At 51.0% G+C, this 16573-nt stretch overlaps 1 protein-coding gene across 1 annotated transcript in view; it reads right to left on the bottom strand.

Moving 5' to 3' along the window:
- Positions 1-16573, bottom strand: part of LOC116781327 (hydrocephalus-inducing protein-like) — a 62988-nt gene that overhangs the window by 34706 nt on the left and 11709 nt on the right. Inside the window, exons 9-19 of the mRNA XM_032677020.1 lie at positions 15875-16040; positions 14739-14838; positions 11440-11558; positions 9708-9931; positions 8442-8509; positions 6328-6569; positions 5401-5501; positions 4023-4158; positions 3367-3531; positions 2328-2480; positions 274-506 (exon numbers count right to left, since the gene is read on the bottom strand). Of these exons, the coding sequence (XP_032532911.1) occupies positions 274-506; positions 2328-2480; positions 3367-3531; positions 4023-4158; positions 5401-5501; positions 6328-6569; positions 8442-8509; positions 9708-9931; positions 11440-11558; positions 14739-14838; positions 15875-16040 (1707 nt within the window). The remainder of the gene's footprint in view (positions 1-273; positions 507-2327; positions 2481-3366; positions 3532-4022; positions 4159-5400; positions 5502-6327; positions 6570-8441; positions 8510-9707; positions 9932-11439; positions 11559-14738; positions 14839-15874; positions 16041-16573) is intronic.

The raw sequence follows: 16573 nt of genomic DNA, 5'->3' as shown, positions 1-16573 counted from the left end.
TTCCCATTTCCTTCTGTCTCTCTCTACCTCACATTTACTGTTAAATAAAAATCCACACTACTGACTTTGCCATATGGTTTCCTTTGCCCCTTAATTAGGGCAGAGGCATCTCTCTAATAATTTAAGGAACCTGAGCATAACATGTTTCTAGAGGAAACTCTGGCTTCAAGGAAACAGAGCCTGGAGCACTGAAGAAGATTTAGCCTGAAAGCCTACAACATAACTGCTCCTTACGGAGCCAAGAGGAGAGGCAGGAATTAAGAGATCTCTTACTTGAACTGGGGTTCCAAATTCAGCTCTGGAGCAAACAGTTTGTCAATGGTAATTGTGGTGCCAATGCCCACAGCCTGGATGGGGATGATGCTGGTAAGGCTGTTCTCAACAAACAGCTTCATGCTTTCCTCAAATCTCCCTGTGTCATCCAGGTTTGCCGTGATAACCACAGAAACCTCAGCCTTGGCAGGGACCACTCCTTCCCTGGGTTCAATACTCCAGCATTTGCCACCCTGTAAGACAAGTCAAACATGCATTTAGGGTGGAAACCATGGACCCTGGTGACTTGTGGGGTGTGAGAAAAGGAATGACTACAGAGAGGAGGATAAAAATCGTAAAGTCTTCATTTCCCTAAATCTAAGCTACTGTGTCTGGGCAAGAGCAGAGCTTATACAACCTGTATTTTACCCACCTTTAACCCATTTTAAGAGACTTCTAAGTTTTGCCCAACCCAAGGAATGTTCCTCCTCAGGAGAAGGTTATTCCCCCTCCAATCTTTTCTTGGAGTGTATGCCAAGGGAAGCTACTTTCTCTCTTCTGGCTTCCCCACAACAGAGCTGGGTTTTCACAAAGGCTTAAGGCTGCAGAAAGCCACGACTGCTCAAACCCCACCACAGCAGCCACACAGCTGGAGGATACTGCTGAGAGCCTGAAGACTAACTCTGCAAAACTACTTGAGCAAAAACCCAGCACCAAAGTCCTCGCCCCTGAAGGACCAAAGCCCTGGCTTCCCACTGAGCATCAGCTGCAAAGAGGTGTCCCAGAGCCCTCGACTTTGGAAAAGTCAGCTCTAAATGGTTATAGCAAGGCAGGAAAACAGGAAGCAGAAAGAAAACTGCCCTGTGGGCATGGCCCAGCCTTCCCAAGCACTCTTGTCCTCTGCTTTCTCATGGACTTCCCTCTATGGATGGGGTAAGAAAGCTGCAAGCTGCCCTGGGGAGGAAGGCAAGGCCTTCCACTGGGACAGATGTACAGACACAGCTCGGCAGGTCCCGGCCTAGTATGAGCATGCAAAAACTATCATTTCCACGCCAGCACCACCCATCTGAGGTGGCTTGCCCTCTGCAGGGGTGGAGAGCAGAATTTCATTGTGGAGTTGAAGAAAGCTGCCCTGGAAATCCCTCACTTGGAGGTTACATTTACTCCTCAGACACCTGGGAAAGCAGCAAGTGCAAAACTCACTCTCCTTCTCCTTGGCCCAGGAGGTTGAGCTGCCTGATGCTTTATCCACAGACACAATCACACCCTCCGTGTCGGGGTTGCTTTCAACCAGCTCCAGCAGTCCAGTCCACTCAGCATGGAGGAGAACAAACCTCCTCCCAAGCCTGTTTCCAAGCCCCTCACAGCCACCCCTGCAGCAGGGAGCACATCCCAGCCAGCCCAGCCCTGCTGGCTGCACCAGCTCTGCTGCACCAGCTCAGCTCCTCCTGCCAGGAGGGCAGCCCCATCTCCTCCTGCCCTGTGCAGCCTCCACGAATTAAAGAGCCTTTCTCTGCAGCTGCTCTCCAGATACTCCGGAACGCTATGGAGGCCACAGGCTCCAGGGGTGCACAACCCCCACAGGTGGATTTGTGTGCAACAACCTGGTTGCTCTGACGCCCAGGAGAGGGAAACTCCTCTCTCCACCCAGAGCTTGAGGACAGACCTCACACCCTGGTCTCTACCATTAACAGCAGTTTGGCACAAAGCAAATGTAGATGGTATGAGGAAACCATGGGGAAATCCTTGCCCTCTCAGGAGCAAAGGACCACAGGCTCCTCTTCATCTCAGAGCTCCAAAAACATGACCTGCACTGCTAAATACCTTCCACAAAATAAACAGAGAACTTGTAACCACAGTCCAGACTTGCTTCTGCTCCTACAACTCTGCAAATTATTTCACTGAAGGTTGTCCCAGCTAAAACCACCTGTAGAGTCAGGCTCCTCTTGCCTCAGACGGAATCTCTTGCCTCCTCTCTCCCACAGGGTGATATAGAAACCTTACATATAAAATCCAAGTCCTGGGCTGCTGCTGACCGGGGAGGTTCCCTGGAAAACAGCCCCACAGACACTTACGATCTCTGCTCTGAAGGTTGCAGGGATGAGACCCAGATTGCACAGCTGGAGAGTTTGGGAAGTGTCCTGTATCACTTGGATCTTGCCGAAGTTTATCTTATTCACACTTGCATAGACAAGCGGCGTCTTTCCAGTGCACATTAAATGCATTTGCTGTTCCAGGGAGTAGGTAAGAGAGATTTTAAAAAAGTAAACCCACACAACAGGGAAAGTTAAGAAAGCTTAAACAGCTCAGTCGCACTCAAGTCACTTCTCTAGGGACAGATGTGATGCTCCAGCTAAAACGCTGACCTTTTAGGCAAACATTTGACATCTTCCCCTCCAAATTAAAAAAGAATAAAGTCCGGGAAACTTTCAAACTGTAAACTGTTGGCCCAAAGGTAAAAGTTTTGCAAGAAATCTCTAGTTAAAAACAGTCTGACAGTTAAACAGCTGGTTACTCTGGTGGGGAGAAACCCTGCTCTTTAAGGGAAGCAGCCTGATAGTTATGAGCAAGTGTTTTGTTAAAAGTCAGGCTCCCCTGCACAGCCTGCACTGCCCAGCCTTCCTGTTGACTGGTTTATATGCACAACGACAATGGCCCGGCTTGAGATGTTTGGTGCCTTCCAGGGGATTTGGTATCATCATCATTTCCATTTGCTTGAATATAAGTTTAATTCCCTGCAACCACTTCTCAAACATCAGCCTTCCTTTCTGACACAGAAAGTTGAAGGTTCCCAGAAATCCTCCTTTTGTGTTCAGAGAGATGACATTTTAAAAGAGGTGTTTCCACAGTTACCAGCATTTTAAATGGAAGATTAATTAAATAAAATGATCCTCAATTTCAGCTTAGATGAACTATATGCTGAGATTACTCCCTAGGAGGACTCCGCTCTTCCTCTTTTCCAGCATAAACTGCTTATGCCACCAATGCATTCTGTCCTTGTCCACACCAGCCATATATGACAAGTCCCTGCTTTCCCTGGAAGAATCCCTGTGCACTTCACCCCCCCCCACCAAGATGAGCTGCACAAAGGCACACGTCTCCCCTCGCACTCACCAGTGGGGATCTCTCCTTCCCGAACACGGCGATATCCACCAGGATGGAATGAGCACCCACTGCCTGGGCTTCAACTGTAATGGGGATCTCCACCACGTAGTGACCCTGGATAATCCCACACGGCTTGGGGCTGGAGTACCACAGAGCAGCAGCCTCTTGATGTCTCTAGAGGGACAGAATCAAGTGCAACTTCAGAGGCACCACCTTTAAACTCCTTAACATCTACCACAATGGCAACTCACACACGTTTTTTAAAAATCCCCAGGAAAAAGCTGAAAGGCACAGAAAAAGATGCAAGAATTGTTGGGGCTCAGCATCCTCAGGGGGTCCAACAGCTGCTGCCTCCACAGACACCCACTCCTGTGCTGGCAGCCTCCTTGCAACAGCTTTTCACAACCTTCTAAGATCTCTCACAAGAAAATACCCCAAACACTAGAATATAAACTGCTTCCTGAAGAGGTTAAAATGCTTCCTGAAGTTGATATTCAGGTAGGTTCCTATTTAACCGCTTTCTAAAGTTTACATTCAGGTAGAATCCTGTTCTCAGCACATCTTTAAGTCTGAATAGAAACCAGCAAGGTCTTAGCCAAATCCCATTTGTCCATAATAAACCCCTCAGTAGTATTTGAGAGGAGGAGGTGGATGAGATGCCAAACCTGAGGGAGAACTCTGTAGCATCCTGGAAGGGGGCTCGGGTTCACAAGGGTCAGTGTCTTCTGGCAAGGGACCTTTGCAGAGCACGGTCCACAGTCGAGGGTGGAGGAGAGCAAACGCAGCTCAGGAACGACACATCTGGGCAAAGAGATGACCCCGAGGGAATGAGAGATACTGAGAGAATGGAGAGTGTTCACCCCGCAGAGCACGGAATGGAGCATAAGACATTTGTCACTGTCCAACAGACGTTTAATACCCCTAAGAGATAAATCACCTTTCACGTCTTTCCACTCAAACACGTCTTGTCAAGGAGGGGCAAACCCTGAACTCAGCACTGCAGAGGGTGCCAAGTGCCTGGGCAGAGCACGGGCCTTGCCCCACAGCTGCCTCAGCCCAAGGAGGCTTGCAAGGACTCCCCCGACAGGCCCAGCGAGCCGTGAGCTCTGGGGGAGCCTTCCCATTGAGGGTCAGTGCTCACCAAGGCTCAAGGAACACAAGACTCCAATGTCTCAGGAAAAACAACTCCCTTCTCTCCCAGGGTGCTGTTGCCCTGCTAGAAAACTCAGCTGTTTTCCCAGTGCTGAGGGCACGAGCCACCACCTGCCCTAGGGAGTGGGTGATCATCCTCCCAGTTCCTACAACTCCCTTGCTACTGCACCCCACGGGTCCCAGGTCTGTCCCTGTTGGCACTTGCATTACAAAACTGCAGCCCAGGCACTGACTGGACGGTTCTGCCTGGGAAAGGGAATGGCACCAGGGAACTGCATCCCTCTTGTCATTAAACTGACACCCAGGGCAGAACCACAGGAGGGAATTTGGCTGCAGCAACAACAACATCTGCATTAAGTCTGAGAACTGAGAATGTTAACGCTCAAAAGAGCCAGAGGGAAGCAGGGAAACCTGAGCCCACCTGCCACATCAAGGACTACTTTCCCCTCCCACTCCTGCCATGACCTCCTTTCCCATTGCCATGTGCCCTCGTTAACTGAGCCAGACCCCAGCTCTCAGCAGGCTGCTCACTGTGTCCCAGACCAATGCTGCAGTGTGGTTGGAACCCAGCACAAGCCCACCTCTTGCAGGAAGAAGGACAGGAGGAGCTTGGATAATTTTTTACACCTCAAGCAGCAAAAACCAGGCCAACAAATAATGTCATTCCTGCTCCCCAGAGAAAAAGGCCCAGGGCCATGCCTGGCTGTGAGCAGGGGTGCTTCTCACCACGGGCTGCTTTCCAAGCACTGCTGTTCTCCTACCTAGCTGGGCAGAACCAGCTTCTTAAGCAAGCCTTCTCCTGGAGCTGCAGCCAGCAAACCCCGAGCAAGGCACTGTGCTGGTGGTGGGTGCACGGGGAAGGACGAGCAGCTGCAAGGAGAGCACTGGTACCTGGCTTTGAGGCGCAGAGCCAACACCTCCTTGCCAAAACCATCCACGTCCACCACCATATCACAGTTGTATCGTCCCACGTCATTGGAACACAGCGTGACCTGGTGGAAGAGAAGAGCAGCAAATACTTCCCTTCTCCCAAAAGCTCATTACCCATGTGTGGTCTCCTCTGGTTCTTGTTTCACAGTAAGGGAAGGGAGGATTTTGCCTTAATTCTTCTGCTGGCCCATGCCTAGAGCACAGTCTCTGGGAGTAACATAAGTCTTCTGGCAATACTGAATTTGTTAAACACACCTTGCAGCTGTCAGGGCATAGGTGGCTAAATTAAAGCATTATACATAATCATGTATAATGAGACTAAAGCTCTACTCACTGCTGCCTTCAAATTAGGGGCCCATTTTTCATTTGACTACAATAACATAAATGCAAAGGAAATGTGTTGACTTGGACAGAATGAGTTCAGCTTTTCAGCAGGAAGCTGAGGGTAAGGTGTGCTCCTGCAGATGCTGGGCAGTTCATGGCTGCTGAGTTTTTTGTTTCCTCACTGAGGATCCCTGCAGTGACCACAACTCATTCTGCTCCCCAGGAGAGGAGAAATGAGACCAGGAAGAAAAGCAAACTGCTTTATACAGTGGCATCTCTCTAACAGCCACCTTCTGTCCTCATCCTTCCTCTGCCTGTTCTCAGTCAAAGAAGTCACACACAAAACCAACACATGAACGGCTTCTGTTGACCATGTGATCTCAGCTTATGGTTTTGGAGACAAAATGGTGCTCCTTCAGGAACATTCCACATAACCCAGCTCCCACACCAGTGCAGATCCCTCCCTCGCACACGCTGAGAGCCAGCAGCGCTAAAGCCCTCCCACAGCCCAGTGAGGCTTCAGCCCCACCTACTGACCCATGTGTGGCCAGACTCCTCCCATACCCTGATCTCTTGGGATCCCTGGGAAGGGATGGCTCCTGTGTTGGGTGTTATGGTGAATTCCACTGGCTTCTCGTGACATTGAGCCAGTGTGCCTTTTTCCCAGGATGGGTGAGCATTGTCTTTCGCTTGATCAAAGCTCGTAAGGCTGGGCTGTCCCTGGCCATCCTCAGGAACACGAAGGTGGAAGGTGATGGGCACCACGGAGGTGTTGATCAGGCGGCACGACAAGGTCTGAGGAAAGCCTAGGAAAATGACACAAATGGCCATGTAGGCACCAAGCATCTCGTGATTTCTGGTGTGAATATCCTGGTAGGACGAAAGTGTGCTTGGAGTTTAGCTCTTTGTTATCTGAATGACAGCTCATTGAGCATCTCAGCGAGCAATTAATCGTCACTTGGACACTGATCCCAGGTTGCTGCCTTGGAAATGCCCACTCTTAGCCCTGCTGAACACCACAAGTTTCTCTCTCTCTAACTGCTCCAAACCAGCACCATCAATTATTTCCACACACTGATGAGTGTGCATCCAGGCTGACCATTTACTCTGAAAATTCAAGCCATAAAATTCCCTGTTAACGCTGCCAACACTCCCACCATTTTCAAGATATAAAAGCACTGAGTTGTCATTGGGGAGAGGCTACAGCAAGAGAAAGGGAGGATGGAATGGGGAACTGGAACATGATGCAAAGCACCCCAATGCAGTTTCTTTAGGCAGGATCCTTAAGGTATCTCCTGGCTTGAGGCAACCAGACTGAGCATGTACAGCTCACAGCCCACTTCACTGGAGGCAAACCTGAGACTTGCTCTGAGATCTGTGATTAGGAACCATGTCTCACCTTTGCAAATGGGGACATCACAGCCACACTGCACACTGGCTGGGATTGCTGCCCACAAGAGTTGACACCACTTTAGCTCTGAGACTTGCTTCCCATAACGGAAAGCCAGGGATACAGCCCCACCTGGTGGGGATGTCCTGCAGAGCCAGGACACCAGCCCACAGCCTGCTCTGCAGTGGACAGGTGGTTTGGCAGGCCAGCTCTGTGGGGAGGAGACATCTCCCAGGGCCTGCTTATCAAGCGTCATTTGAACCCAGATGGGGAGGAAAACCAACTGCAGGCACAGCAGGGAGCTTCTCCGTGCCCATCAACAGCGACCACTGCCCAGCTCCAGCAGTGACTCCAGCAGGGAGGCAGGAGGGGCACAAAAAGGACAAACACAGGTGTCCCAGTCCGGAATGAGACCAAGGTCACCAGATGCAGACAACAGCCAACAGCATGGTTAAAAGAAGCAAAGATACAACAGCTGCCTTCAGCTGAAGAGGTCTTAGGAATGAAATCAGAGGAAACAGGATGAATCTCCTATAAGAGAACCATATTTGTGCCTGTTGCCTTTCCTGTTGTTTCATTTATTCAAAAGAAAACTAAGAAGGGGTTCAGCAGTGATATAGGGAGGGGAAGAAGCAGCTCAGAAAAGGTAATGAGTTTTCTTGAAAAGTCCATGAACTGCATGAAAACACAGAGGCATCCTGGGTGCAGATGGCCCTTCAGTCAATCCACGAGTGATTTCACATTTAAACTGTAGATCATCTCAGTAGAAAGCCTTTTGTGAGCCTGAGAGAATCAGAACCTGCATTCCAATGGTGACGCTCTGGATGTTCAGCCAAAAGCTCTGTCAGCAGAGCTGGGCTTCTGCTGGGGAAGAAGAAGAAGCCCACGGCTCTGAGGACACAGGTGCCTGAGGCAGAGCTATTGCTGGAGCATCTGACCTGCTCAGGGATAATGAGGTGCCCTCACACCACTAATTAACATCCCACACTAAAGGTACATGGCTTAAGCTCCCTTCTCCTGCAGTCCCATCCCCTGGGCCCTCCTGGGACAAGGACTTTTATGGTCGTTCTGCTGGCAAGGACTGGGAGATTGGAGCAGAAAATACTGACTTTCTATTCCTTTGGTCCTTTCGGATCTCACGATCGCAAAATGCCATCAGCAGCCCTGGAGTTAACACCCTGCAGGCTGCCATGGAAGGGCACGAGTGACAGATGCTCTTCTGTTCAAGTGCTCCATTTTGGCAAGGCACAGATCCCTCCTGCTGCGTCCAAGCCCGGGGAACACTCACCGAAGGAGACGTCATTGAAGTCAAGGCCACCTGTGCTGAAATGCAGGCCCAGTCCGGTGACATGGCCCCTGTGAGGACGAGGACAGAGAAGGCAACGGCTTGGTTAAAGGGAACTGCAAAGCCTTTGGCCGTCCTTCCGGCTCAGGTGGGTCAAAGCTGGTGCCAGAGCCCCATGGGTGTCGAACCAGCCCCGCACCCTGTGCTCAGCACAGCGTCCATGAGCACAGGAGGCAGCCAACGTCTGCTGATGGGGCTCAGGGCACCACGGCAGGCAGGGCATGCCCCCGAGGTGCTGCTGGCCCCATGGAGGACCCTGTATACACACCCAGAGATGGCTCTGTGCCCTAGCCTTAGGAGAAAGACCGACTCACTACTTTTCTCTTGCAAAGTAATAACCTTTTTGTTATGTTTTATCCATTTCCCTTATGTTCTTGGTAAAATGGACTGCAGATTCCTTTTGTTTCTTTACTACCTTGATTCAGTCCTCCCAACAGCGGCCCAGACACAGCCATCTCCAAAGCCCCAGAGCTCCCAGCATCAGCTTTCCTGCCTGCACCACGTTACCCATCAGCCCGTGGTTCAGACTAGCTGGGACAAGCCCTCGTGCTGCTGTGGTGCTGAGAAGAGAGCTTTGCCTCTCCTTCATCACCCCTTCTCCCCTTGGCTGGGCGAGGATTATCTTTTGCAATGGCACCAGCCCATGGGATGATGCCCAAGTCCTTGTGACAGTCCCTGCTGCTGCAGAGCTCCCCATCTCCCACCCCAGTCCTTTCCTGCTGTGGAAAGGAGGTCCCAGAGCACCCCCTGCACAGGAGCTGGGAGCACAGCCTGTGCCTGTGCACGGGCACAAGGGATGATGGGAGGCTGCTGCTGCTCCTTTGGCACGGATCATTAACAGAGGATTTTAGAACCACTTCTTCTGGCTGCAGAATCACCCAGGCTGGCCCATCTCCAAGGCCCTGGGGGCCTTGCTGGGTGTTCAGAGGGGACATCCCAGACCAGCAACTGCTCAAAGCTGCTGCCTTCTCACTGCCTGCCACAGTCAAGGCAGAGGGAGGTCCCTGCAGGAAGGAGTCACTCCAGCTCCTGGGTACCTGCACTGGGCAGAAGGCATCCCCACACTGAGGGGATGCCAACATCAGAGCCAAGACTAAGACCTCAGGCAACACCTTTTTTCTCTGCTCCACCACCAAATGAGGCAGGTGAGAGATGATTACCCAGAGACAGCTACAGATGTGCCCACCAAGCTCCCAGAGCCCTCCTCACCTGATAGTCAAGGTCACAGGCTTAGGGGATTCCGTCACATTGAAATGGAATTCTTCCTCGAACTCCCCCAGGGTGGTGGAACTGAAGGAGATCTGGATGGGCTGGAGCCCGTTGGGTGGAATGATGCCCTGCTGGGGCAGAAAGCTGAAGCAGGAGCCGTGGGCTGTGGTTGGAGGGATGAGCTCGAAGGGAGCGTCGATAGCTCCTTTGTTAACCAACATTGCCTGCAGCAGCAAGAAAGCAAAATGGAAATACATGAGCAACATTCCTTTCTTACAGAAGGCTGAGTTGTTTCTAAGAAACGATTAAGCTCTGGAAAGGCAGAAGATGCCATGTGCTGCTACGTGGCAGAAGCCAAAAAAGCACAACAGGAGACAAGTTCTGCCTTTGGGTTTTCATGCAAAGCAGCGATAACTTCACATAAGCAGAGTCACTCCCGGCTTATCCCAGGGACATGGAGCGGGTCACTCCTGGCCAGCATCGCCAAGTTCATTCAGACCCGGCCTGAGGAGCAACGTGGGGCAGTTGCAGCCACGCAGTGAATCCCCACAGAGCTGCTGCTGCTCCAGGGGTGCCCGACCCTGCCAAGGGCAGCACACATTCAGCTTCCGTGGCAGCCAACCAGTTTACTGCGTGCAGAAGATACCTCAGAACGGTGCTATCACCAACTTCAGAAGCTCTCCCCATCTCTGTCTGCTAGGGTAGATCATTTGGGTTATTGTATTTTTAATTAAATCTGATAGTTTCTTAGACCTTGCTTAGCCAGATATGTCAAGAAAGGATGAATGTGAGGTGCACAGCAGCTCCACCTATTCTAAAGAGTTGCTCTCTCACATCTCTACACAGCCATGGGGAAACCCTGCCATTGCCATGGACTTATCCATCTGCTTTGGAATTCTTTCCACAATTGTTAGCCTGGCAAAACCTGTCAGAACAGTTGAGGCAGAAGCAGAGGGATGTCCCTCATTTTGTAGCTTTGCAGCTGCTGTTGAAAATATTCCCATATTCAACCTCTACCTTGAAACTTGAAAACTACTCTCCTCTCGTGTGTTACCTGTGTTACAAACTGCACTTGGGGATCCCATGCTGAGCTGAGGTTTACCTGCAGTGTAGCTGCTTAGGACAGCACTAACAGTATCATCTACTCATTCACCTTTTCTCATGTAATGAACTTAGTATATTGATAGTGAGAAACAATAAAGTATCAGCATCAAAAATGCAGAGAGAGCACAAACAACTCAGTGTGTCCTTTCCTGCCATGGCAAAGCTTTTGAAAGTGTCTGGTATGATGTAGTGCCTCATTTTCCACCTTTTTCAGTTGCTCTCTCTTGCAGTGGACTCAAACTCAAACACAGCCAGTTTGTTCCAGCTGCTCTTGAACAGCCCAAGCACAAAGGTGCCTTGAGTCTGAGGCTGAAACAGAAACCTCTGAACACTTCAGTTTTTTTGACCCAGTGTTGCTTTCATGTGTTGAGGGGTTGTTTTGCAGAAAGCATCCCAGCTGATCTCCAAGGGAGGTTGCCAAAAAGCAGGAATTGGGGCTTCATGAACAACAGACAACACCTTTCAGACCCCGGAAAAGGATCTAGATTCTGTGAAACCCCCCAGATTTGACTAGTATGTCAAATATTCCCTGCTCACAACTGCCCAAGTTGCCAGAAATTCCCAAGGTCCGCCAGGCTCCCCTCTGCCCCAGGAGCCATCAGGATCTACCCCAGCCCCTGCTGCTCACCTCATAGCTGTAGGCTTCTCCAACCAAAACTTTCCCCATGTCCAGTTCCTCAGAGTTGAGTTGGAGGCAGGGCCCGAGGCCTTCCCCTGTGAGGCGCAGGGGCAGCCTGCTCTCACGGCCTGGGGAGAGATTTCCATTTCAGTAGAGTAATTCTTACTCACTTATCCTGCTTTTTCCAGGCTGCCTCAGTGCTAGTCCCTGACTCCGAGATGGGTGAGACCAGCTCCTGATGCTCCAGGGGAAGAGATGGACCCATCTCTTCCCTCAGGAGATATGCCTTGGGGCTGGCTTCCAATTTCTAACCCACCCCTTGGGCTTTTTTCCCGTTTAGCCACCAGTTTGCACCCTGAAAAAGCGATGCCGAGTTTAAAACATGATAGGACAAGGAGTAATGGAGGGGACAGAGGGGAAATTTAGGTTATATATACAAAAGAAATTCTTCCCTGTGAGGGTGGTGAGACCCTGGCACAGGTTGCCCAGGGAAGTTGTGGCTGCCCCGTTCCTGGCACTGTTCAAGGTCAGGTTGGACGGGGCTCTGAGCAACCTGGGTTAGTGGAAGGTGTCCCTGCCCATGGCAGGGGGTTTGGGACTAGATCATCTTTAAGGGCCATTCCAAGCCCTTATCATTCCATTATTCTGATTTCCTTCCCATGCACTTGGAAGAACTTTTTTCAGTGAAGGGACAAATCTTGCAAAGAGTTGGGCATTGCTGCCTGGCTTCCAACTAAATTGGGGGGCAGTGGCCCAACAAGCACAGGACTTTGTTGCCAAAGTCTTCAGCTTCCACTGCTTTCTGACACTCAGCATCTTGTTCACAGAATGTGCCTGTGTTTGGTGACTGGCTTGGAACATGATTCTCATCTGACCATGTCAACAAACAGAGATGCACAGTTTCACATGATGCGGGACATCACAAGGAATGCCTTGGGGGCAGCTTTTTAAATCCATGCTTTCCTTCCACAGCTCTGTAGTGGTTTGAACCAGGTTTTCCCCCTGAAGCTAAGAAAAGTGGTAACCCCCAGGGGGTGGTGACACTTGAGATTTGAACCAATCTGTGCTCCTGCAAAATATAAACATACCACAAGCAAAACGGAAGAGAAGGGGAGTTGTTTTTTGGGGTAGAAGAAGTAGCCACATTGTAAGGCCAAGAGGAGAGGGCAGGAGCCCTCTGGGGGACCTCTGCCCCCCCCAGCCCCCTGCAGGGGGGGTGGGGAGCAGAGACTTGGAACAGTGTTAGACTGGGCTAAGTGTCTATAGTTGAGCTGGAGATGTTTCTTCACTGTGAGCAGCAGCGGCAGCGACAGAACTCCACTGACTGGAGAAACAGTGGCACAGAGCCAGAAAAGATAAGACAAAGCAGCAGAGGCATTACAGTCAAGCAAGAGAGAACTCCTGGAAGGAGAGAGAGAGAAAACCAGCAGCTGGGAGACAGAGTTTTGGGGGTAAGAACTGAACCAGACCCCCCAAACTCCTTGGAGACCCCTCACGTCCTAGAAGGGAGGGGTGAAGTGCAACATGCACTGCAGAGAGGAGCTGAGAAGCTCAGAGCATCCTGGGAAGCTGGACCTGGACGGAGAGGAATGCAGAGGGGGGTGGCCTTTCCCCTCGCCACTGCTGCCAAGGTGGCAGCCTGAAACAGAGCACAGGAGCTCTGGTGGAACTCTTGAGGCAAAGACTTTCAACTGAAAGCTGCCCAAGGTGTTCTGACTCAAGGGTGAATCCCCTGAGGAAGGGACTTTCACGAAGATACCCCTGCATTTCGTGATATGCCTGTGGTGAAGCGAGTTTTGTCCCTGCTAGGAGTCCAGGGTGAGGCCTTGGAGTTGAAGGAGAGCCGAGGGGCTTGGAGACCCCCCCGTGTGTATTGAAAAGAGATCCAGCTAAAACAATCCAGTTGCAACTGCTGCATGGAAGACATGCATGCAAAGAAGAGGAGCTGCTGCCCTAAATGTGGAAGGGATCTGTCCTTCTTCCCTCCTGGACTTTTATTTGGAGGGGAGAAGAGATCTGATCCATTGTAAATACTTATGTCATGGTAGAGATAGTTGTGATCATGTGTATAATGTATTATAATATTTATTTATGTGTACAGTCGTAATAAAACCCTTTCCCCCACTTTGAGTCTGGTGTGTTTTGTCTGGAAAGAATCATCTCTCACTAGGCTGAGATGTGGGAGGGGGAATAGAGCTAGGGAATTGGATTTTGGAGATCTCAAACCATGACAACCTCTAACAACAGCAGTTGGTGGGCAGGAAGAGAGTTTGTTAGTATGAGCCCTGAGTAATTACTGTAGATGGCATTTGTTGAGTTATCCCTGCACAATTACTGTTTAAATAAAAAGCTGTTTCATGACATTTGTATCCATCAGCTTGGAGCAGGAAGGAAGGCAACAGAGTGGCTGGGTTAGGGATTGCAGCACCCCCCAGAACGGGAGCCTGGCTGCTGGAGGACCATGGGCCTCCCACCTCTTTCTCATAGATGGGCAAACCCAGAGTATTCCCTGGATGGAAACCTGACAGCCATCTCCCACTTTAAAGTGAAAAACACTAAGCAGTACCATGCAGAGACAGAGGGGAAGGACAGGGGAACCTGAACCACGCTGTGTTCTGTGAGTGTTCCCTGCCCTGTGTGGGCACAACAAAGCCACCACCTCTATGAGGGGGTGACTCGGGGGGGGGGGGGCAATGATAACTGCTCCCAGAAAAGGACTTGACAGCGCTCCTGGAAGCTGAGCACAGCAAGCCCAGTGGCCACCACCTGGACACACCTCAGCCTGAGAGGTGACAATTCCCACACAGGGAGAGAACCAGGTGCTGACCAGGGGTGGTCCTTCTGCAGACAGCCTGGGCTCAGCAGGGCTCAACCACCTCTGGTCTGCTGTTGTCTGGGCAGTGGGAGGTGATCCGGGCTCAGGGAGCACATTTCTACCTCAGCTCCTACCACCTGATGATGGATCCATGTAATGAGGAGCCATCCTGGAGGTCAGTGCTCTAGAGGGGCTTAGTGCCCGTGCCCTAAAACTGTTCTGCTGTGTAGCTCTTTGGCCTTTGAGGAAATACTGGCAAACCCATGGCATGAAAGTTTATCCATACACTGCTTGGATTGTTCTGGGATCAGTGTCCTGACCCCTGGCCTTGCATAGGAGACCACCAGGAAACCGCAGGGACAGTGGACTTGAGCCAGCACTGCCCTGATGACCTTGGACCCTTCCCAGCACTTCCATGGGAGCCCAGTGGGCTGGAAGAGTATTTGCACCTCCCAATGACTGTGGGTGAGAGAAAGAGGAGAAGGAGCCGTACCTGAGATGGCACAGTAGGCCACTTTTCTATAGACTTGGGCTTCTCGGGGTTTAAAGAACACCTTGATTTCAGCTGAACAATGTGGCCCAACCTCTCCCTCCTAAAACAGAAAGAGACAGCAAACCATTTACCTTCCAGTATCACATTTCTTCTTTTCAACCTGTAAGCCTTTACTTAGAGCAAGGAGTGAACAACACAAAGAGCCCAAGGAAACACTCCAAAACCAACTCAACACAACCACAGGATGCTCTTAATGCTCAGCTGATCAGCTCCCACGCTACAATATTCCTACTGCTCTGACACAAGCTCTTGGTCACATCGTGCTGCTGTCAGCTACAGTGGTGTGAAGCTGCTGTTGTGCTGACACTGGTGGCTCTTGGCCTTAGATGGGCGATACTAGTAACCAAGAATAGAACATGATCCCCTTTCTTGGAAAGAAAAAACTTAGTTTAACTTATTTTAAAAGAAAGCAGAGGTTGGGATTATTGTAGGGTTTACTCCAAGACGAGGGATTTTGCACTGCGCAGACAGCAGGGATTCTTCATCTCATGCTGTGTCAATACTCATAGTCAGGGTTCTGGTTGATGGAAGGACATGGGGGTTTGCTTGCATAAACAGAAAAAGATTTTCTGTCCCTGTGTGCAACAGAACTCAAAAAGTCCATTTCCAAGTCTTGTGTCCAGGCTCCCAGATGACACTGGAAGGGTGACTCAGACATGCTGTAAGTCCTGGTTGCAGGGAGGAATTGGCATTTCCATGACCCTGGGCTGAATTTGGCCTCCTTTTCGCTTCAGGTCAATCTGTGAACTGACAGTGTTCCAACACCCTCTGGGAAGCCCCACACATCACATGTAAGCTGTGCCCCTTCCTGCGGTAACCGACCCCTCTGGACACTGCAAGGACACGTACCCAATCTCCCTTGACGTCAAGCCCTTGCAGCAGAGCTCAGCTTTAGGCACATTTCTGCTGCCTGCCAGGAGCCCACAGAGTAGCACTGCTTTTCTCAACAAGCTCTCCAGCCTCACCAGAAACCCCATGTCTTCTCTCGGGGCACTTCAAGCCAGCTGAGGTGGGGATCTGCCGAGTGACCTCATTCAGGGAGGGGGAGGAGGAGGAAGTTCTCAGCTATCACTTACCAAGGGCTGGATGGTGAAAAATTCATCTGAGAAAAACATGGGGTCTGCTTGAATCTTTGCTGTCTCCTTCTCCAACTCGCGGTCGTAAAGGTCCAGTTCCTCATAGCGCTTCATCACAAGAGCCTTCGCCAGCTCCTGGGGCGGCCGAGACAGATTGTGACACAGCCTGCAGCCACAGGGAGAAACAAAGGCAGCAGGTCATTTAATAAGCCACTGATTTGCAGAGCTGAGGGTAAGTGCAGAAGCAGCAAAGCGCTCGGGAAGAAGCAGCAGCAGCTCCCCAGCAAGGGGCTGAGCCCGAGCCACGAGGTCCCAAAGGCCTCAGAGGATCACTTGTTGTTCGCTCGCAGAGCAGGTGCTTTTACTCCACACTTACAAGCTCAGGAGAGGTTTTGAAAGCCAGCAGTCCTCAAGAGAACCTCCTGGCTCAGAACCACTGCCAAAACTGAGGGAGAACCTACCAGTGACCTCAACTGACTCTTCCTACCACAGAGTTGCTTGGGGGAGGCAGATAAAGATCAAGGAGCCCCCCCACTGCCTGCAGGGCTTCCCTGGCAAGGGGAGAAGTTGGCTCTCAGCTGCAGGTTGCCAGCTCTTGGCTTCTTCCCTTTTGGACCTGCAGGGATAAGTTAACCCTGTGTGCCCTGTTCCCTACACTGCCTTCCACCAGAGCATCCCAGAGCACTTTCAAAACCAATT

The sequence above is a fragment of the Chiroxiphia lanceolata genome, assembly GCF_009829145.1.
Source record: "Chiroxiphia lanceolata isolate bChiLan1 chromosome W unlocalized genomic scaffold, bChiLan1.pri scaffold_40_arrow_ctg1, whole genome shotgun sequence".
Classification (NCBI taxonomy): Eukaryota; Metazoa; Chordata; class Aves; order Passeriformes; family Pipridae; genus Chiroxiphia; species Chiroxiphia lanceolata.
The sequence above is the reverse complement of the archived record's forward strand: the minus strand, read 5'-3'. Positions and strand labels throughout refer to the sequence as shown.